Source organism: Argiope bruennichi, chromosome 8 (assembly GCF_947563725.1).
Source record: "Argiope bruennichi chromosome 8, qqArgBrue1.1, whole genome shotgun sequence".
NCBI classification, from domain to species: Eukaryota; Metazoa; Arthropoda; class Arachnida; order Araneae; family Araneidae; genus Argiope; species Argiope bruennichi.
Window position 1 is genome coordinate 59,752,324 of NC_079158.1, and position 24,430 is coordinate 59,776,753.

At 27.2% G+C, this 24,430-nt stretch overlaps 1 protein-coding gene and 1 non-coding gene across 4 annotated transcripts in view; one reads left to right on the forward strand and one right to left on the reverse strand.

Moving 5' to 3' along the window:
* Positions 1–11,938, forward strand: part of LOC129981000 (histone-lysine N-methyltransferase SETDB1-like) — a 111,315-nt gene extending 99,377 nt beyond the window's left edge. The window contains exons 24-29 of one of the 3 annotated variants that reach the window (XM_056091574.1): positions 495–578; positions 1,247–1,377; positions 4,880–4,975; positions 7,215–7,390; positions 10,304–10,392; positions 10,735–11,937. In XM_056091574.1, coding sequence (XP_055947549.1) covers positions 495–578; positions 1,247–1,377; positions 4,880–4,975; positions 7,215–7,390; positions 10,304–10,392; positions 10,735–10,852 — 694 coding nt within the window. In that variant the 3' untranslated portion in view covers positions 10,853–11,937. Of the gene's footprint in view, positions 1–494; positions 579–1,246; positions 1,378–4,879; positions 4,976–7,214; positions 7,391–10,303; positions 10,393–10,734 lie in introns of all 3 variants that reach the window. The other 2 variants (XM_056091576.1, XM_056091575.1) reach the window with 2 other exon arrangements.
* A 12,015-nt stretch (positions 11,939–23,953) lies between these two features.
* Trnas-gcu (transfer RNA serine (anticodon GCU)) lies at positions 23,954–24,035 on the reverse strand. Its single transcript has one exon. It is a non-coding gene; the product is annotated as a tRNA-Ser (tRNA).
* Positions 24,036–24,430: the final 395 nt, after the last annotated feature.

Sequence of the window (24,430 nt, forward strand, 5' to 3'; positions counted from 1 at the left end):
TATGAGTGATTAATAAATGTGAACGGAATTAATTTTCCAGTATTAATAGTAATTGATATTTGAAATGATGTTCATTGAGTGATTCTCTTCACTTGCATTGTTGTTTTTTGCATTCTACACCTTGAGTTCTTACTGCCTATATTAATTTTGTCTAAAAGAAATTGATATATGTATTTTAATGAAAGTAAAGTTTACTTTGTCATGTATTTGTATTTTATGAAGAATAATTTATTTTTAATGAATTAATTCTTTAAATTTAAGTATTATTAAAAACTATCATTAAGCATTTATTTTAAATGATAACAATTTAACAATGTTGATTAAAAGTTAAACTATTCATAATGAAAGATTTATGTATTTATAATAGATGGTAAAAGGACAATAATGACTTACATTTGAATAGTATTTAATTCAAATAATAAAATTACCCAAGAGATAATTAATGTGTATAGGATATCATTTGTTGTCTTCTAAAAGTTTTTTTTTGTATTTAGGGATTCTGATGTAAATGTTTGTGACACAGATTCTGAATATGAGACAAGTCTTCGAAGTACTGCTATCAACTCTTATTCTACTAGGTAAATTTTTTATTTACACTTTTACTCCATTAAAATACATGTGCAACATCAATATTGTTATTGATATTCGGCCGTAAGATTTCAAATGCAGTTTTAATCCTATTTTAAATCATTTGCATCATTTTTTTTTATCATTTTTAAAAGAGAAATGATTACTATTTTAATTTTAATAATAATGCAAAATGCCTTGAAATATGTTTGACACATCCAAAAATCTAAACATTCTGTTTTAAGGTAGTTTTTTTAAATTTCTACTTGTAATGAAAATTTTAAACAGTACTGTGAACAGTAAAATATTGACAACGATAATAATAAATCAAAATTGGTTTTTATGTTGGCTCTTTTAAAACAATTTTTATTTCTTTAAGTATATTTCATCTCAAGTGCAATTATAAAACTGTAACTTTAATTGCTACAGCCAATATTAAATAAATACTCACTTTTTGAAAGATGAAGTATATTTTAATCTTTTGTATTTATAATTTTCATTTTTAAATGTTTTCTTATCACTTGAATATTGTTTTCTAATTAGTAATAGGAAAAATAGATGTTTTTCAACAATTTTTTTCCATTTAATTATATAGATCTTTCAGTATTGATTTTTTTTATAGCCATGTCAGTTTGAAAAATTAATGACCATTTTTCATGTTCTTAATTTTGAATTGTAGAAGCAGAAGAAAATCATTGAAGCTATCAGACTATTCATCTTTATCTAGTAAGAATTCACAATCCAATAATAAAAACAGCAAAAAGAAAAATAATAAGAAGAAGGAGTTGCCTGATTTAACTGCATCCCAAGGTATTTTCTTGATTTTTGTTTTGTCTTGAAGCATTTTTATATTTCATTAATTGTTTTTTAAATTTGCCGTCTTGGGAATATTTGTTTTGCTTTGTTTTCATGGTGTGTTTGTATGAGACTTATTTTGTAACTTAATTTGTATGTGACCTTGAAATTTGTAATTGCTTTTTGTATACTACTAGCCGCCTTTGGCGACCAGCCGGTTTGCCAATCTTAATGTTCGTTAAAATTTTAATAATTAAATATTTTATGTAATTCCTACTTGGCTCTTTAGCTTTGTTAGCTCCCATAGAATTTATGCTTTAAATTAAAGTGGAAAGGATGAATCTGCAATTAATATAATAATATTTTTTACTGAAATAAAGCATTTTTTTTATAATATGATTACTGAAAACAAAGTCACTGAGCATTTAAACTTTATGGGCACTAAAGAATATATATCTTAATTTATGTAATATCTCAATAATTTTTCAACAAAATTTTCTCAGATTCATCACGAGCAGATCGATTAATTAACAATGTTTAATTTTAAATGCATCAAACACTAAGAAAATAAACAGAATCATTTAAAATAATCGGTCGAAAACAGGTTAAAAAAACTACTTAAAAAACGATGTACTTAAAACTATAAGCATATACAAAAAAAATATATAACTAACATAAATACAATTTGATTACAAAAGCATAAAACTAACCTAAAAATAATTTATAAATCAAATTCACACCCATTGAAAACAGTTGTCAACAATCGGAACACAATGTGCATGCGTGAATTTTCAACGCCAGTTGGGGTAACACTGAATCAGAAAGATCGATTAATTAACATATTTAATTTTAAATGCATCAAACACTAAGAAAATAAACAGAATCGTTTGAAATAATCAGTCAAAAAATGTTAAGCCTATCCTCTTTAGAGTGGGGGGGGGGGGAAAAACCTGAAGCCTTACTCATTTGGCGGTGGGGAAATAAAAAGGTTTTTTTGGCGGGAAAGTTAGTTTTTAATTAATAATTACAATTCTAATTAAAAATTCAAAAAAAAAGGGACCCCAGGTGCACATTCCCGACCTCCAAGGTATACATGTACCAAATTTGGTAGCTGTAGGTCAAATGGTCTGACCTGTAGAGCGCCAACACACACACACACATTGAGCTTTATATAAGTATAGATGATATCAAGAGACTTATAAATGAATGGTCTAATTCGGAAACTTTACTATGTTTCATGTAGCTGCTTACCTTATTTAAAAGATGCATGTTTTGAGTGAAAGTATCAAAGATGTACAGTATGTATTTCTGTTCTTATAAAACATTACTATATAAATTGTGTTACGTAATTTTTGTCTACTATTAGTGACAACTATCAGGAATTTTTTAAAATTTGAAATTAAAAACTTTTGATATTGGATGGGCATGGAGACCCTACTTCTGTAATAAGTAATTATATTAATGGTTAATAGAGACTTAGAGGTTAATAGAGATTGTGATCTATTACTTTACCACCTTGCTTCTGAAATTTGCACTTAGTCTGATTTCTTTTAACTTGAAGATATTTAAAGGCTAACATACGATATGTAAATTGTGTAAAACAACATGCATGATGGCAAAAAAAAAAAAAAAAAAAAAAAGTACAAAATGTTTTATAAAAGAGATTGCTAAACTTGTATTTACCAGATTTGGCTTGCAGTTACTTATTGGGTAATAAGTGCTTGCTAAGAAAGGTATTTTAATTAAAAATTTAATGAAAATCTCCATTAAAATTTTTAAAGACTTTAATGTTTTCTTCAGCATTTTCTTAGCATAAAATGTATAGAAATTATTTTTGCCACCTATTTTTATCAAAAATAAATAAATAAAAAAATATTGACACTAGTTTTATTTCCTTACAATTTTTCTATAATTCTAATTCTTTTTTAAAAATATTTTGAGGTTTATTTTACAACAATACTTTCTTTATTTCATTACTAAATTTAGACTAAACATCACAACCATGTTAAGTAATTTTCATATGCATGTGCTTTTTACTATATAATTAGGTGTAAATTTTAAAAATAAAATGATTTAGTTTGATCAAGCCTAAATCATTGTCACATGTACAATGCATTCGATTAAAGGTTTCAGTATCTTAAAAAAAATTATCAGTTATAACTTGCAAGGCAGATTTCTATTTCCCCTTTTTTTTTAGGGTATTGGTAAAAGATTGTATATGTGTTCTTCATGTCAGTGACAATCGTTGATGTGAAAGCGCTTATTACAGATGCTATTGCCTGAAAGGTGTAGCTTGTACTGTATTATAACTTTAATTGTAAGCCATGTAACAGAAAGAGTACATATTGAATATCAGTGATACTTGCTTTCAAAGGAATATATTACTCCTTAAAGTGTATATGTATATATATATGTAAATGAATGTGCATGAACAACCTGTTGCAATATGCAGCTCTGCATTGAAGCATTCATTTGGCTCACAATGTATGAAACAGAATAAGTGCGTAATTTAGAGGTGTTGACTATTCTGCATAAGAATTGTTGCTGCATAATTTTGTATTTTTTTTCATTCTCTGTATTTATAGGAATCTTTAAACTTCATTCTCCTTGTAATATATTTTATTTATATGTACTCATAGCAAGTAATTTTTCTTATGGCAGCCTCTTTTTCTGCCATTCAAGACTGCTTCTCAATATTAACTCTCACTCTATTTTATTATTATAAAATCTTTTCATTGAAAAAATCAGATTCAAAATAAGTTTTTTATTATCTTACAACCTGGAAAGCCAATTTTACCTCCTCGTTTTAAGTTTTATTTATATATATTCCAAATGAATATGTGGGGAAAAGAGAAGTAGTTTATTATATTGATAAAAAAAAGTGTTTAATTGTGATTTATTTTTATTTTTGAAGTGTTCAAAAATCCAGTTTTATTCAATTAGGCGAAAGCTGAATGCCTTGTTTTTGTATCAAAATATTCCAGTTGCGAAACTTATCCTAGTACAGATCTGTCTTGTATGCAGTGTGTTGCATGTTAAATATGACACAGAGGTCCTACTGTTGAGGTGGAACAGAAACATGGAAAGGTGATTACCAGTGCAGGTGTAGTCCTTATAATTTCGCTGGGGTTCAAAATTATGAAGTCCATTCCAAAATAGTTCGTGTGATGCTTCCAAACATAACATCAATATAATAAATTAAATTTGAAAAAAAAATTAACTTTCATAAATTTTAAATGTATTAAAGAGGGCAGTTTGTTTTATCACAATTTTACTATCCTCCTTTTTAATACAGTTTATTCCATTTGTAAGATGTATGAATTATGTTTTAAATTTTATTTAAATTTTACCTTATGATCATAAATTAACTCTGATGTAAGAAATCAATAATTTTCTGTTTCAAAAAAACTTTTCCTTAAATTATTCTCTTTGTATTCCTGAATATCCTCATTCATTGTATTTCAGTGAGTGCTTTTATGGTGTACAAATCACTCACCCTTACCTTTCTACTTTCTAGATACTTTCAAACTAACACCTCGTCCTTTAAGCCCTGCTTCTGAAGAATTTCTGGAAAAAACTGAATTAAAAAGAGTACCAAAAGTCTCTGAAGATGGTAATCTAAAATTCTAGATCATCATCACTTGATGAAAATAATCCAGTAGAGTAGAGGTTCTTCGTCTTAATTTTTGTATCACTTATTATAATGAAAAGAATGCATTCATTTTCTCTGAAAAAAAAAATGAATGCATCCAAAAGGAAGTGTTTATGATCAAAGAATAAAACACTTCACAAATTTATTTGATTAAGTTCATAAATAATGTTTCATTGTAATATATTATTTATATTCTATAGGTATAACAGGTACATTATGAATTTTTTCAAATCCCTCTTGAAAAGCTGATCAATAATATAGCTGAATATGAAACTGGATAGTTTCACAAAAATAATGTATTAAAAAGTATTAAAAGTTTTGCAAAATTCTTTAAAAAGTAATTTGTATTCTGATATATTAATCAAAGAGCATAACTGGTATATAGTCGGTATGGCATTAATTTTAACAGAGTGATGCAAAAACTGAAAATGTATATGCTTTAATATTACAGATTTAAAAAAGATGTTAAAGCGAGAGACTATTTTGTATTGTTTAAAATGTTTTTATAAGAATTTTTCCAAAAATAATGTTATGTACCAATATTACCATTGATACATGTTCCATAGGTTGAGAGTCCTTGCAGTGAAATATATATTATTTTTTAATTTAACTTCAGTTTAAATGGTTTATGGTTAAGAATTAGAACTTTTGTGTCAAATGTTATGATTGTTTATGACTTTTTTTTTCTATGAAAAGTGCTATTTCATATATTTACTTTATTTAACCATCTTTTATTTTCATTCAACTAATATTAACTTTAAATAACTTTTATTAAACATTACAGGAAATTTTCAATGCATTTCTATTATTTTACTGAAAAATAGAGATGAAATATTTTTTTTATAAAAAATATAAAAGTCAAAACAAATTTGTGAAAATTGGAGATGCTCATATAAACAGTATATTAAATTGGTACTTTGATCATATTGAATGTATTTTTTCAGTGTTTAAATTTTTTTAATATTAATTGTGGCTTATTATTTATTTTGTCTTAAGGGTTTTTGATGAAAGAAATTAGTTTTGATTTTTTAGCATATTAATGAAAATAATAATGTTTTTAAAAACATTATTATTATTATTTTATTCTTTAATCTTTTAAAAAATATCAAAACACTATATCAGAAGCTTATTTGATAATATGATTAATTTAAATAGGATTTAAATGTATTATCTCTTATTGGATAAATTTTACATGTTTTTTGTAATGCATGTTTTCTAAATTCTCAATATTCTTTTCTTTGTGTGCTTGTTTGCAAAAATGCATTTTATTTATGTGCACATTGGCATTCTGTCAAGTGGTCATGACATTTACATCATGTAATCATCTAAAGAAAGTCTTAAATCTTTACTTCTTTATAAGTACTGCAAATTTTGCTTACAAACACTTGGGCATAATGAAGGTTTTAGTAAAAGTTTCATGCCATTAAATTATATAGTCAATTTTTTTTTATCAATTATTGATAAAAATGTTACAGAAAAATTAAAAATCCACATATGAGATATATGGTGAAAAAGTCCAAATACTCGGTAACAAATAATGATGCTTTATTCTACATGAATATAAAGCAATATACAGCTGAAGTGTTTACAAGAGATGCATATCCATAAATAGAAGTACACAAGCAGGTGATCACTATTAAAGAATCACAGTGGCACAAAGCACTTTAAGAAATCAACCACCCTTTTTCTCGACCTGACTATTAGCTTGAGCTGAACTCAACTGACTGCTCTCATTGTTAATTGACTTCAGCTGTATCTCTTTGCTTTTTATAGTTTCCATAATAGGGGAAAAGAAGCTTCCTGAAGGATATTGTATTTTTAATTCTAATTAAGATATTGTCAAAATTCTTGAATAATTTGGGTCCTTCATTTTCATCATTAAGATTATCAAATGATTGCTACATTCTTCCCCAAGATGCTTCAGTCACTGACCTAGCATCCATTCAGCATCATTTAGAGCTATCTATAAAAGTTTCTTCCTTACCTTCTAACTGTGTAGAGAAGCAATATTGCAAATTCATAACAATATTTTAATCTTTAGAAAAAACTAGGTATTTTAGGTTGTTAAAAAATAATTTTAATGCTTGTTTTGAAATAAGAACTTGTTATTTGTTTGAAGATTCATATTTGATAATTTACTGAGAAATTTATGTAAACAATTTCATTGATATTCTCATAATAATAATATTTTTATTTATAGATTCTTCCAAAGCAATTGCTAAAAAGGGTTCGAGTACGAAACATTCTGGATCGGCACCTCCTGCCATTCCTAGTTTTAAACAAAAGGGCCATAAATCCGTTCGGTCATACTATGGTGAAGATTCACTTTATATTATGGATGCCAAAAGTAAAGGAAATATAGGAAGATATTTAAACGTATGTATATTTGTTCTCTTTTATTTGCCATATTGCAAATCTCTTATTTTTGCTATAGTTTATATTGTTTATTCAACAATAACAGTGATTCTGATTATGTTACAAATTTATTTGATTTAACAACAATAAGTAATATAGTAAACAAGGAGTTCCCAAATTATGAGTTGCAAATCAACTTTTGGTGGACCACTACAAGATTTTGAATGTATGTTTCTTTTCACACTTTTCAAAATGGGATGTAGCTTTAAAATTACTTTTAATGATAAATGCTTTTCCTTCATAGTCAAAAGTAAAGTTTCATTTTATCCCATAAAATTATTTTCAGAAAGACTTTAAAATAAATGGCAATATATACAGTTTTGAACAAATAGGTCACAATGTATTCACAATCAATAAACAATCCTGTAATAAACAATCTCTGAGTTTTTATGAATTCTTGTATATTCATTGATCGGAAAATGACACTATTTAAATGAATATTTTTAAATGCAATTAATAAATGCTATCCATAAAAATAATACAAATGGTAACAAAATATATAGATTCTTTTGTTGTTGTCAAGACTTACTATTTTAAATTTTATTTGAATCGTTTTTATATAAAGATCTTCCTAACAGTATTTCAATTTGGAATATGTTTGCAATGATTTTTGTTTCACTAATTTTTTTGGAATATTGTTTAAAAATTAATTCTGCTCTTGCGTCATCCAGTATATGGTATCCAGAAATGACCCGTTTTTTGTAAATATTGTGCCAAAGAGATAGCATGTTTTTACCCAGAATGATTAATGTTTTGCCTAAATAATTTATTAAGTAGACACTATCTTATGCATTATTAATTCTCCTGATGTGACAGCAAATGCCAAAAGAGAAATAAAAAAATTGCTGTTTGGAATAGGACTGCTTTTAAAGTTTGGATAAATTTTACCTCTCAGGTTCTTAGACATAATCCAATTTCAATATATTATCATTAATTCAGTCAAGCTAAATAAGTTTTATAAATGTTTATTTGTTTTGAAATTAAAATTAAATTCACAATCAAGATTTGTGTTACAGTTCGAGTTTTATTTTAATACTAGAAGATGTGCTAATCTAGATATGCTGTTAATATTATCTTGGAATTGATTGTTACAGTTTAACTAATAAAAGTTAATATAGGAAATCTAGTGTAGTAACAGAGTGCTTAAGAATTTAAAAAAAAATATTTGTTGTAAGTTAATATACATTATATATTTCAATGCATATTCTTTATCCATAACATTCACAAACATTTAAATCAAAACTAATCACTAAAATCAGTTTGAAACAAATAGTGATCTAGTAACAGAAAAATAATGCAATGCAAATATTAAATAAAAATATTACAGACTACAAGTCATTATCATTATTACAACCTCATTATCCCTTACTTTTTCATGTTTTTTATACCCTTTATTACAACAAGAAAAAAAAAAATGTAAATAAAACGTGAAACTTATGATCCCATACTGTTTCTCATGTTTAGCAATTTGCTCATTGATAAATGATTCAGTTTAAACATTCAAAGAAATATCTTAATTTTCTTGTCACCAAAATAGAAGCTGCAGTTTCATTTCCAATAATGCCGTAAAGCTAAAGGGTAGGGATATTTTTCACTCTGTCCAATGTTACAACGTGGGCGGATTAAAATAATGATTTTGAAATAGATTTAAAAATAGTGGATTTTGTAGCATATTCTTAATCGGAATTAATATTTATGATTTCACCATTAAAACTTCATTTTAAGTCAAATTGAATATTGCTTTTTATTCATTGCTGAACTTTTTCTATTGCCAAAAGAACTATATTTTCATCATACAATTTGTATAGTTAATTTTGTCTAGTTTTAGTCTGATAAGTTTTAGAGGAAGAATTGTATGCCAGTTTAAACTAAGAAACTCATTTCATTGCTTTTCTGTTTACTGTTTGTATTGTAAATGCAGCTGCATAACTGATGAGTAAATATTGAAGTCAATTGTTAATAGTTTCATAGTTGCAATAAAAAAAAAAAAAATCATAGTTAAAATGGAAAAATAAAATTTTATTTTTTCTATTTCTAATGATGATTGTTATTCTCATATTTTAAGACAAAATTTTTGTGAGTATTTGTATTAAAAAGTTCATTTTCAATTCCAACAATTACACCTTCTACACTTGTAATTCAGCAATTACTTTACAACTTCAAGTTAATTTTTTTTAGATATTGAGTTGATTTTGTAATAATTTATATTGTTATGATGTGAATGAGTTTATGTATTAAATGGATTAAGGATTTGTTGTCAAACTTTTATTGAGTAATGTGGCTCATGTTCATCAGTTTTTTTGACTGCAACAAAATTGCTGAATTTTTCCTAGAATCACAGCTGATTTGCCACATAGTATCTTAACATGTTTTGTGAGTGAGCTTTGCTATTGTAATCTATTGATTAATAGATTGTTTTTGCTTATTAAATGTAAATATTTGTAAATAACTATTATTAATAAATTTCTGTTTGTGTCCTCTTAATTAACGTCTCCTGACTTGGCAACAGAAGCCTGGCGTTGAAGTCAAAATACTTTGAATTTACAGAGTTCTTAGCAGTGTATATCTGAAATAGTTTGAAGATGCAGTTAAAAGAATTAGCTTTCAAGAAAAACTTTTACAATAGATTTTGGAAAAGCTAGAAAGAGCATCAGGAACTTCTTTAAAAAAATTTTCTTCCCACTTTTTGTGTTGGGAGAATATTTTTAGCATATAGAATTAAATCCATATAACTGGTAAAGCTGATTTTATTTAGTGGAAAGAGAGGAAAATTTCATTTAAAAAATAAATTGCATAGTATTTGTTTTAGAAACTAATTAAAAAATTATTTGGTAGAGTAGCAAATTTTTCTTATGATATTCCTTCTCATTACAGCATAGTTGTGCTCCGAATGTGTTTGTGCAGAATGTTTTTGTGACTTCACATGATCTGAGGTTCCCAGAAGTTGCCTTTTTTGCTCAAAAGTAAATATGTTTAATATTCTTTTATTTCTTTTTTATTTTATTATTATGCAGTTGCAGATTTTTTTTTTCTTTGTAACTTACAAATTCTTATTATATGAATATGACGTATCTAAAATTGCATGCAAATTTATATTTATGTACATATAACATATATGTATTTATGTACATATAACATGTATGTATATATAACATAATATTTATATTGGTTATAAAGTTAAATCTTTATTCAAAAATTTTTTAAAAAAATTATTAATGAAATTACTAATTTTAAAATATCTGAAATAATGTATTCTAAAAATGTTTATTTTAATTCTGTATTTTAATTTTTGTTCTTCATTTCAGTTATATACTAGCTGGAACAGAGTTGACTTGGGATTATAATTATGAAGTTGGCAGTGTTGAAGGCAAAGTCATGTATTGTTACTGTGATGCTAGGAATTGCAGAGGGCGCTTATTGTAAAATGCGCACAATTTTACTGTGTTCTAAAAGTCATTCCCTATTCATTGTACAGCTCATGTTAAACTATTACCTGTCTTTGATGCATTTTCAATCGTGCATATTTATTACATCAAAGCTCATTGAAGCCATTTTTAAATACCATCAGCTGGTGAATGAATTTTATTACTGAAAATACATGTACATATTTATCATAGAATGGAATGTTGAGTGTGCCTTACAAGAACTCTGTAAAATTATCTATTATTTCACATTTTGTGTGCTTATATATGTGTGTCCTGTATTGTTTTGTTCAGTACTTTTGTCGTATACTGAAATGGAACTTTACAGAATTCTAATTCCTTTTGTTTTATATAGTTGCAACTTTGAAGAAAATCTAGACTCTGCATTGGAAATGTGCTTCAAATATTCATTCGGGGGAATTTTTTTCCCTCGGAAAAAGATATGTGTTGAATTTTGTTTCTATCTGTTCAGCAATAATTAGTAGTCTGTGTAACAGAATAGAATTATAAATTTGTAACAGAATAGAATTATAATAAGATTTATAATTTCACTTTAATTGCGAAATATTGCAAAATATAGTCTTGTAAAAATTTGTTTTGTAAATAAGAATTTATTATAACATTTTTAGAGCAATTAAAAATACACCCTTAAGATTTCTTCAACTTTTTTGAACTTTCATGTTTTTCTGTTTTTGCTAAGAAGCAAGCATAGAAAATTTTACTGTTTTGTAAACATTTTCTCATGCTTTTATTTGTAATTCAGTAAGAAGGGTTTTTTTTTCTTTTTTTTCCCTCTTAGAGTTTAATTTCTGCACATAAGCATTTATTGTAACTTATCTTTTAAAAAATGTGATTTTATATTTTCTTTTTCTCTTGTGCTAAAATTTATAATGAAATGAAGGATCTAAAACCCAGAAAATTTAGTGATATGGATATTATTTTATTATCACATCAAAACATTTAAAGAATTAATATATAGCTGTTAATAATTCTTGAAATTCTATTCTATGGCTTATTTTTTATAAATTATATTGATTTGTTTCATATGTATTTTTCTTTGATTTATCATTATTCTCCAAAATTATAATTACTTAATGTATTATGTACTTCTCAGACGATTTACAGAATTTGTAGAAGCGTCATTTTGTCAAAATATTCCTTTTTTCAACAATTTGTATGATTTTTATTACTTTTAAGTGCTATTTTTATTAAGGACAGTAATTTTTGTTTAAAATTTTGCAAAGTTTGAAGTGTCAATTATTTGTTTTATTAAAAATTTTCAGTTTTTAGTCAAAATGTTCTGTATTTTAAACTAGATTTTTAATACCTGTTACAAATTCATCTGCAATGGGTTATTTGATTTTGATATTATACATTCAATAGACATTGCTTTTTGAAATTAATATGTGTACTTTTAAGTTTTAAAAATGATATTTTAATAAATTATTCTCTCTAAATTTGAATAAGACAATAAATAAAGTATTGCAAATTCATCTTGAATTTGACTGCTTTAAGCCATTATTTTCTTTTATTTCTAATACTTACAAAATTTTCAATGTTTATTTGTTAACAATAAGATTCTTTTTTCAATAGAAATTTTTTCCGTAAGCAATCTGACATTATATTATGTTCACATTATTAAAGCTATACATATTTCATTCATGTTATTATTTATGAAGTTCTTAAAAAAGAGCTATACTTTTGAAATATTATTCTCTTTAATATATTAAAATAATCCAAATTCCATGGAAGTTGACTTGAACATACCAAAAAAATACCCAAAATCCTTCTTGTACAACTTTTCATCGGAAATATTTCCAAAAAATCTACAGTAGTCATTTAATATTAAATTCTAACTTTTAAAAATAAATAGTATTTTCTTTATTTAAAAACTTTTAAAAACATATTATTAGCCTGCAGCTGATTATGTGCATATTTATTTTTGAATTCATTGCATATAAAAGCTACCAATCAACCATTTCCCATCATTATTATGCTGGAAAATGGTTTTAAATGTCATTATTGTACTTTTGAAGGAGATAATTTGGATTATATGAAAATAAAAATTCATTTTGAATGCTTATAAGTAATTGATTTATAAGATTATTAGATAAGGTCTTTTAATATGTTATATTTGTTATGGCTTGTTTTTAATATATTTTTATACTTTATTTCCCGCCTTGTGTTTTAAAAAAAAATTTTTGTTACAAAAAAAAAAGATATATATTTTTCACTTTATATAATTTGCAAATTCTTATTTTTGTTTGGATTATATTTTTTAATATGCAAAACATTCATTGCATATGGCCTGAAAGATATAATTGTTGTGATAAATTAATATTTGACATGATGTAATAAATATTTATATATTACTTTGTTAGAAGCTAACACCTGCCATTTAAACATTTTAGTTTCAAACTAATTCTTTGGATTAAGAAACCCAATTCAAGATATGAAAACTTGTTTCATTTCATTACTGAATTTACATATCTAGTCATAATTTAAAATTTTTTCTTTTAATTTTATAATAAAAAGCTCCCTTACTCATAATTAGTTATGTATACTTGTTACTGTAATTTAGAAAGAAAAAAATCAAAATGTAGAAGATTTATTTCAAGCATTTTATATTTGAATTAATTGCTATTATTGCCTAATTTTGTTGCACAATAAATATTTTTTTAATAAAAAGAATTTTTGTGAATTTTCGCAGGAGACATTTTATTTCATTCTGTTTTTTTTTTTTTTTTTTTGTCGGTTTTCTGTTCTTTTCTGGTGTGAGGTATTGTGTAAATATATTATTTCATGTATCCTTTTGTACAACACTGCCATGTTTTAATAAAACTTTTTTGCAAACTATGTAAATTATAATTTGCAATTAAAAATCTTGTGAGATGTACCAGTATTTTGATCTGTTTCTTCCTCAAAAATTTAAATCCATCACATTCTTTAAACAAAAAAAAAAGCTTATTTGATTATAAAATGCAGTTAGGTATGCAATACAAATCTATTGCATTTATAAAATCTTTTTTTCTGAATAAATCAATTAATTGGAAATGGTTTTATGAAATAGCTTTAAATCATTTATCTTCTCTTGGAGAACTGTAAATTGGCTCATTGCAATATCATTTTTTTTTTAAACTTAAGAGTATTTATTTGAGATTTTTATTTGAATTATCCTATAAATCTACTAAAAAATTAATGAAAGGAAAATTTCTTACAATTTGCATGTATGCATTTAAAATTATTTTATACAAATGCTCATATTTCTTCTAACATTTCAAATGTACTTTGAAATTTAATATATTTTTCCCTGTTCTGTAGTCACATATTTTATAAGTTTCATATTATTTGGTTGAAAACTATATATTTAAGGAGATGGGGAAAAAAAAAGCCTTTACACCTTTCCTAATATTAATGTTATTTCCTCAAAAATGTAAGTATTATATGCAGCAAATAAAATCATGACGAAAATTTTAAAGTTTGTCAGTTTTCTGTAAAATAAGGTGAAATCAATTTTTAGCAATCCCCCTAATTCCCTTATGATTGAAAGTAGTAACAAATTTCCTACCATACATGCTAGGCCGGTGTCTATCACAGGCAGACCAAATAAAAAATTTTACTAATTGTCAGTATAATTTACAAGAAGTGCAATTGTATTATTATAATAGTATTTTAGTATATTTACACAAATTATTAAAAATATTGATTAAAATTTAAGAAATGTTAAATCCATACTAGTCTCTTGCATGTTAAATTTCTATTGAAGGGACAAATGCTAGATATACAATTGTTTTATTATAAAATAATAGGATTTTAGTGTGTACACACCTAAAAAGATTAAAATTTAAGAAAGGTTAAATCTGTACTAGTCCTAGGTCTAACACACCTCTTTTAGTACTATGTACTTCCATATTAAAATGAATCTCGAATTGCTTCAAAATGGAGCATTAATTTAAATGAGCGACCGTTTTATCTAGAATTAAATAATAATAATAAATCTTCTAATATAAAGTTTAGTTTTTACATGTTAAAAAGTCGTAGAATCAAATAAAAAAAAATCCTTATAGTAAATTAAAAAATGGGACCATTTTATTTGTACAAAAAAATTTAAATTGACAAAATCAGATACAAACCATCTAGTCAGTAGATCTTAGTAATTTGCGAGATCTCATTCAAATGAATTTTTTTCATGTTTTTCTTTTACATGCAAACAAGTAAAGTCTATTGAACATTTTAACATAACCTTTAATTATATTAGGTAAGAGAATGCTGTAACGTGGGACATAAAATAACTTATTCATCCGAATCGTCATCGGTGGTTTAGTAAGAGTATAGTGCCTAGGAGATGACATTATTTCTTCACCTTCTCGTGATATTTTTTAAAAAGTGACATAAATACACTACTGTTTTGTTTCTTTGGTGTCCTCCTAAGATTGATACATGGAGTACTGTGTATCCACCACGATAACACTTCCAGACAAATGTCTGTTTACGGCGGTTGCTAAAGAAACATGTTACTGTAGGGAAGAGTTCATTTCGCATTGGTAGAAATTCATTCAAGTTTCTTACATTGGCATGTTTGGCGTCAAATTGACGATATTTGTTATTAAATTTAATTTTTGAAAACAAATTAAAAAAATAATTCACAAAGCTGAAAATTATTTGTATACTCGGAATATTGGAAATATCTGATATTCCTGTCATATGTATACAAAAAACAATATTGAATAATTATTTGTAAGTCTAACGATTACACAAGAGAAAAAAAAAGAAAAAAAATAACTAAGAAATCTGAAATAGAATCATGCATGGTAAAAAATTAATCGTGTTCATTTCATTTGTTTTAAATTTATGTAAGTAATTAATATCAAATTCTCCGGAGCAAATGCGAGGTAATCTGTCTAATTTAACATAAAAACAATAGTAAAATTAATCAATTATTTATAATTTTTATAAAAGGTTTATTTTCCAATGTAAAGCAAAATGTTCATTGTTAAATATGCTTGAAACTTTTCGAAATTTATAGTTATTATTTTTTTTTTTTGATGTATATACTTTTTTCCGAAACATAAAATTCACAATTACTTGCACAACAAGCCTGAACAAATGTATTTTTTTCTTTATTTCATTGAAAAAAAGTGTAATGCTCTTCTTATAATGTAATATTTTCTTCATATCAGTATATCGTTGAATAATATTTCGCAATAAATATATAATAGAATAACTTCTTAACAATTGCATATGCTTATTGAATTCCAGAAAAGAAACTAAATCGTTATAATCTCTAAGTATTTTCAAATAGAGTCGCAATTTTTAATTTTAAAGTAATTCTTTTCTTCTTTTAAATCTAAAAATACAATTCCTCATAATTATTATCTAACATTAGCTAGAAGACGAATAAGCAACAAGTGTTTTTTAATCGCTTCAAATTAATGTCAAGGGTTAAAAAAAAAAAAAAAAAATAGCCCCCGATATTAGTCCGATTCCTCCTATTCGAAATGGAATTTCCCTACCGAAACCTGTTTCTATAAGACCCGCCGTAAACATAGACATTTGTCTGGAAGTGTTCTCGTGGTGAACATACAGTAACTATAACCCTCCCCCCCCGTCACGATATCACAGGAGTAAGAATAATTTTAACTGCGACAGCGTATGGAGATTCGGCCATTTGATAACAAAAGTATTACAAACTTCGTTCCCTTAGACAATTGGACCCCGCAAATCACTTATTTCTTCAATTATAGAAAACTGCAAAAATAAATGAACAAAAATTAAATAAAATAAAATACACCACCATTGAGATGCATATACTTTTTTCACTCTTTCTTTTGTAAGTTTGATGACGCACATGTACTGTAATCTATTTTGTTTATTTATTTATTCCTATTTCTTTGTTTTGGTTTGAAGAGCAGATGTAGAAGTTGAACTTCAAACTACGATCCCGCCAGTTATGAAATCGTCTCGTGGAGAACATGATTGTTTCGAGCGATGTTATAAATTGATTAATCATAACAGGTGCGATGCAAGATTATGTTTTGCCTGTTCCTTATAATTACCAAAAAAATAAAAAAAAATACCGTTTGATTGATTGATCGGAGGATTTGGGCGATTTTTAGCTGAAAAGGCTATCATTCCCTCATTTATAAAGGTTCAATCTAATAAAAGTTCTTTTTTTAAATCAGCTTTTGAAGGAAAATTTGGTGCTTTTGTTTATTTTCAAAGATCTTGCTTATGAGTTCCTTAAATCTGAGGGCTGCTGAAGAGTTCAAACTCAGTTTTCTCCAGAGAATACATCTAACTGTTGAGGGCCTGCTGGTGGTAAGGTCTCAGCTTTGGAATGGAGGGTTTCAGATTCAAAATCTGATTCCACCGAAGAATCGTCGTGTAAGTGGGTCTGGGGCACGTTAAATCCGTCAGGGTCAAACGTCCTTCTGCTGTGTGGCGTTTGGGGAAGGGGTGCCTGCTCATTGTTGTCCTCATCATCTGATCGCGGTTCAAAATTACGAGGTTCGTCTTAAAACAACCCTTGTATTGCTTTAAATGGGGCGTTAATATAACTGAATTGAACTGAACTGATCGAACTGTTGACTATCTTGAGCAAATCAAGTAAAAGATGATTTAAATTATAAATTTTTGTATAAATTACTCATAGGTTATTCGAAAGATTGAATTTATTTAAGATGTCTAATGTTATTAATGTTTTACTGAAAATTCTTGCTAAAAAATCTCGATTTTATATTGGTTGAGTACGAGACTTCTCGGTACACATATGTAGCCAGAAGAATTTAATTGTCGAGAAATATCAATAGAATGACGTCTTAATGTTATTTAAATAATATCATAATGCGATGACAGTTCGTTTACTATCGTCTCGAACTTTATGTCGATGGAGAAAGTTTGGAAGAGGTAAGTATCTTTATAAATTTAATTCTAAATTTTCATTTAATAACATTGTCCGAATCGAGGAAGGCGCATTTTGCAATTTAAATCGGTAATCTGAATTTGAGATTGTTACCGGTTTCCTTATCGCTTTATGCAGAGTTTTCTGTTTCATAATTAATCTCGATCTGAAGTTTCATCATTTTAAGGATGATGAACTTAAAATGAAGATTAGACATACTCACAAACTGTTGTCTTGTGACATACCAACAAATAATTTTCAGATTGAAAATCCATTTGACAAAAATAAGCACAATTCGTATGAAAAACATCAATAAAGTATATGAAAACTATTTTGTTGGAAAATTAAAGTCTTTTAATTTGCAGAAACCTGTTTTGTTTATACCTATTTTTTTGTCGTGTTTCAGATAAGTCGATTTAAGCAGTTGTCGAGGGCACGAAACTAAGGAAAACCATAAGTTATTTAAAAAATATTATTAAATGCATATTAAGTTAGTCAACCTGTTGTATACTCGCTTCCTTGCATCCATTTATCTTATTTATAGATTAAAAACTGCCTTAAAGGGATAAATGAGTATTATTGTAATTTTTAATACACGGAATTAGATTTAATTTTATTTTTTATGAGCTAATATTCTGTAACTATGCAACAAAAAAATTTGGATTTATTGTAATAAATTTGTAAAATTCAAATTTAAAAATTAATTTTTTTTTACAAATTTTCTTCAAGTACTTTATAATATCTAATATATAAAAATGAATTTTTTTTTATTAGTAACTTATGCGCTGCCACACCGTTCATCCGATATTGCAATAAACTTTGCCAACTTATTGCTTGTATTTGCTTGAAGGTTATATGCATAGTGCAGTTATCATATCTAAAATATAAAAATGAACTTTTGTTTATTCGTATCATATGCGCTGCCACACCGTTCATCCGATATTGCAACAAAACTTTGTCAACTTATTGCTTGTATTTGCTTGAAGGTTATAGGCATAGTGCAGTTATCATATCTAAAATATAAAAATGAACTTTTGTTTATTCGTATCATATGCGCTGCCACACCGTTCATCCGATATTGCAACAAAACTTTGTCAACTTATTGCTTGTATTTGCTTGAAGGTTATAGGCATAGTGCAGTTATCATATCTAAAATATAAAAATGAACTTTTGTTTATTCGTATCATATGCGCTGCCACACCGTTCATCCGACATTGCAACAAAACTTTGTCAACTTATTGCTTGTATTTGCTTGAAGGTTATAGGCATAGTGCAGTTATCATATCTAAAATATAAAAATGAACTTTTGTTTATTCGTATCATATGCGCTGCCACACCGTTCATCCGATATTGCAACAAAACTTTGTCAACTTATTGCTTGTATTTGCTTGAAGGTTATAGACATAGTGCAGTTATCATATCTAAAATATAAAAGTGAACTTTTGTTTATTCGTATCATATGCGCTGCCACACCGTTCATCCGATATTGCAATAAACTTTGCCAACTTATTGCTTGTATTTGCTTGAAGGTTATAGGCATAGTGCAGTTATCATATCTAAAATATAAAAATGAAATTTTGTTTATTCGTATCATATGCGCTGCCACACCGTTCATCCGATATTGCAATAAACTTTGCCAACTTATTGCTTGTATTTGCTTGAAGGTTATAGGCATAGTGCAGTTATCATATCTAAAATATAAAAGTGAACTTTTGTTTATTCGTATCATATGCGCTGCCACACCGTTCATCCGATATTGCAATAAACTTTGCTAACTTATTGCTTGTATTTGCTTGAAGGTTATAGGCATAGTGCAGTTATCATATCTAAAATATAAAAATGAACTTTTGTTTATTCGTATCATATGAGCTGCCACACCGTTCATCCGATATTGCAACAAAACTTTGCCAACTTATTGCTTGTATTTGCTTGAAGGTTATAGGCATAGTGCAGTTATCATATCTAAAATATAAAAATGAACTTTTGTTTATTCGTATCATATGCGCTGCCACACCGTTCATCCGATATTGCAACAAAACTTTGTCAGCTTATTGCTTGTATTTGCTTGAAGGTTATAGGCATAGTGCAGTTATCATATCTAAAATATAAAAATGAACTTTTGTTTATTCGTATCATATGCGCTGCCACACCGTTCATCCGATATTGCAACAAAACTTTGCCAACTTATTGCTTGTATTTGCTTGAAGGTTATAGGCATAGTGCAGTTATCATATCTAAAATATAAAAATGAACTTTTGTTTATTCGTATCATATGCGCTGCCACACCGTTCATCCGATATTGCAACAAAACTTTGTCAACTTATTGCTTGTATTTGCTTGAAGGTTATAGGCATAGTGCAGTTATCATATCTAAAATATAAAAATGAACTTTTGTTTATTCGTATCATATGCGCTGCCACACCGTTCATCCGATATTGCAATAAACTTTGCCAACTTATTGCTTGTATTTGCTTGAAGGTTATAGGCATAGTGCAGTTATCATATCTAAAATATAAAAGTGAACTTTTGTTTATTCGTATCATATGCGCTGCCACACCGTTCATCCGATATTGCAATAAACTTTGCCAACTTATTGCTTGTATTTGCTTGAAGGTTATAGGCATAGTGCAGTTATCATATCTAAAATATAAAAATGAACTTTTGTTTATTCGTATCATATGCGCTGCCACACCGTTCATCCGATATTGCAACAAAACTTTGTCAACTTATTGCTTGTATTTGCTTGAAGGTTATAGACATAGTGCAGTTATCATATCTAAAATATAAAAATGAACTTTTGTTTATTCGTATCATATGCGCTGCCACACCGTTCATCCGATATTGCAATAAACTTTGCCAACTTATTGCTTGTATTTGCTTGAAGGTTATAGGCATAGTGCAGTTATCATATCTAAAATATAAAAGTGAACTTTTGTTTATTCGTATCATATGCGCTGCCACACCGTTCATCCGATATTGCAACAAAACTTTGTCAACTTATTGCTTGTATTTGCTTGAAGGTTATAGACATAGTGCAGTTATCATATCTAAAATATAAAAGTGAACTTTTGTTTATTCGTATCATATGCGCTGCCACACCGTTCATCCGATATTGCAATAAACTTTGCCAACTTATTGCTTGTATTTGCTTGAAGGTTATAGACATAGTGCAGTTATCATATCTAAAATATAAAAGTGAACTTTTGTTTATTCGTATCATATGCGCTGCCACACCGTTCATCCGATATTGCAATAAACTTTGCCAACTTATTGCTTGTATTTGCTTGAAGGTTATAGGCATAGTGCAGTTATCATATCTAAAATATAAAAGTGAACTTTTGTTTATTCGTATCATATGCGCTGCCACACCGTTCATCCGATATTGCAATAAACTTTGTCAACTTATTGCTTGTATTTGCTTGAAGGTTATAGACATAGTGCAGTTATCATATCTAAAATATAAAAGTGAACTTTTGTTTATTCGTATCATATGCGCTGCCACACCGTTCATCCGATATTGCAATAAACTTTGCCAACTTATTGCTTGTATTTGCTTGAAGGTTATAGGCATAGTGCAGTTATCATATCTAAAATATAAAAATGAACTTTTGTTTATTCGTATCATATGCGCTGCCACACCGTTCATCCGATATTGCAACAAAACTTTGTCAACTTATTGCTTGTATTTGCTTGAAGGTTATAGACATAGTGCAGTTATCATATCTAAAATATAAAAGTGAACTTTTGTTTATTCGTATCATATGCGCTGCCACACCGTTCATCCGATATTGCAATAAACTTTGCCAACTTATTGCTTGTATTTGCTTGAAGGTTATAGGCATAGTGCAGTTATCATATCTAAAATATAAAAGTGAACTTTTGTTTATTCGTATCATATGCGCTGCCACACCGTTCATCCGATATTGCAACAAAACTTTGTCAACTTATTGCTTGTATTTGCTTGAAGGTTATAGGCATAGTGCAGTTATCATATCTAAAATATAAAAGTGAACTTTTGTTTATTCGTATCATATGCGCTGCCACACCGTTCATCCGATATTGCAATAAACTTTGCCAACTTATTGCTTGTATTTGCTTGAAGGTTATAGGCATAGTGCAGTTATCATATCTAAAATATAAAAATGAACTTTTGTTTATTCGTATCATATGCGCTGCCACACCGTTCATCCGATATTGCAACAAAACTTTGTCAACTTATTGCTTGTATTTGCTTGAAGGTTATAGACATAGTGCAGTTATCATATCTAAAATATAAAAATGAACTTTTGTTTATTCGTATCATATGCGCTGCCACACCGTTCATCCGATATTGCAATAAACTTTGCCAACTTATTGCTTGTATTTGCTTGAAGGTTATAGGCATAGTGCAGTTATCATATCTAAAATATAAAAGTGAACTTTTGTTTATTCGTATCATATGCGCTGCCACACCGTTCATCCGATATTGCAACAAAACTTTGTCAACTTATTGCTTGTATTTGCTTGAAGGTTATAGACATAGTGCAGTTATCATATCTAAAATATAAAAATGAACTTTTGTTTATTCGTATCATATGCGCTGCCACACCGTTCATCCGATATTGCAATAAACTTTGCCAACTTATTGCTTGTATTTGCTTGAAGGTTATAGGCATAGTGCAGTTATCATATCTAAAATATAAAATTTAACTTTTGTTTATTCGTATCATATGTGCTGCCACACCGTTCATCCGATATTGCAACAAAACTTTGTCAACTTATTGCTTGCACTTGCCTGGAGATTATAGGCATAAATTACTAGCATTTATTTTCAACACAATAAAATTTACAAACAAATCGTTTCATACGTTTCCGTTATTCAACATTATTTTATAATATACAATTGACAAATGGCAAACGGCACATGCCATTCGGAATTAATCGTCCATATATTAAATAAAATGAAATTATTATCGTCAATATCAATCAATGTGAGTGAAATGAAATCGAAAATATTTAGTGCAAGCGCTCACGTCAAGTGTGCGGATTGAAGCTAAAAAATCCATGTTTTTCACATGGTCAGTTGTATATTTGTTACTCGCGTCGGAGAGCCTAGAAATTTGTTTTTGCTGAAGACGGAAAAATAAAAAATATTGTCGATCTTAAAGCCCTTGAATAATCAAGTTTTTTTTTTTTTAAAAAAGAATAAATATTATTTATACTCCTTCTTTATATATCATTAAACTTCAACGAATGTATTCATTGTCGACAAGAAAATAAATATCATTCTTTCTATCATTCCTAATTAAACAAGATAGCTTTTTCACGTTTCAAAAGATATTTCCAAAATTATATATTTCTTCTGGGGCAGAAACATGCCCGGTACCAGTTAGTATAAAATATTAGTATTAGTATATTAGTTTTAGTTTTTGGTACACTGTAGTATTAGAATTATGAAATCAATTTCCTGTGCTTCCAAGTTCACACTCATACAAATATTTAGACAGAGAAAAATAATTAAATAATTAATAAAATCATATAATTAATTAATAATGAAATAATAATTAAAGAAATAAAATTAAATATAAAATATATAAAATATTAATATATAAATAAACATAATAATAATTATTATTATTAATGACTAATTAATAATTATTATTACAATATTAAATGAATAAAATCAGAAACAAAATATTAATAATTTAAATATTAATATTTAAATTAATAATTAAATAAAACAGTAAATTAATAATTAAATAAAACAATAAATTAATAATTTAATAATTAAATTAAATAATTTTATAATAAATTTAAAAATAATAAAAAATAATAATACTTCGTAATTTCGACGGAAATTTGCTATTTTTTTGCCGAAGCTTACAGTACTTTGAATAAAAAGTCTTGAATTTCCTATTCGTTGTTATATGTTGTCCTCTACGAGTGACGCAATAAAAAAACTTTTTTTTTTTAGTTCGAACATTTTTAATATTTGAAATATATATCAGTATTGGTAATTATAATCAATGGAAAAAAATTTTTGTTTGGTAAAGCTGTGTTTTTCTCTATAAGATGCGCAATAAAAAAAATATTTAGTTCGAACATTTTTAGCGATTTGGAATATATCAGTGTTAGTGATTGCAATCACAGAAAATTTTTCAATGTTTAGTGAAAAAAGCGGGAGGGAGAAAGAAAAACAAACAAAAAAAAAAAAAAGGCTTTCGACGAGGATGGGATTCGAACCCACGCGGGCAGAGCCCAATGGATTAGCAGTCCATCGCCTTAACCACTCGGCCACCTCGTCTTCGAAATTAGAGCACTTCTTAAAATATATAATCAAGATTAAATGCTTCAAATTTTATCAAAATGTTTATTTTTCTAGCTGTTTATTTCCTCCTTTTAAATAAAAAGCATATGTACAATAACAGTTTGAAAGTCGTTTTACCTACATTGTAATTCGGAAGATTAGTATGACGACAAGAAATTTAAGTTAATAGATTGCTGTTTTATTAAAAAAAATATATTGATTATTTTTACATAATAATTTTCATTTTGTCGTAAAGAGATGGATGATTGTCACCTTTCAGATGTTTTGAGAAGCACTGCTTTTTTTTTTTTTTTAGTTTGTTTTCTCTTAACATTGATTTTATGAACTTAAGATGATTTTAAAATCAAAAAGAAAATCAAATAAACTTATCA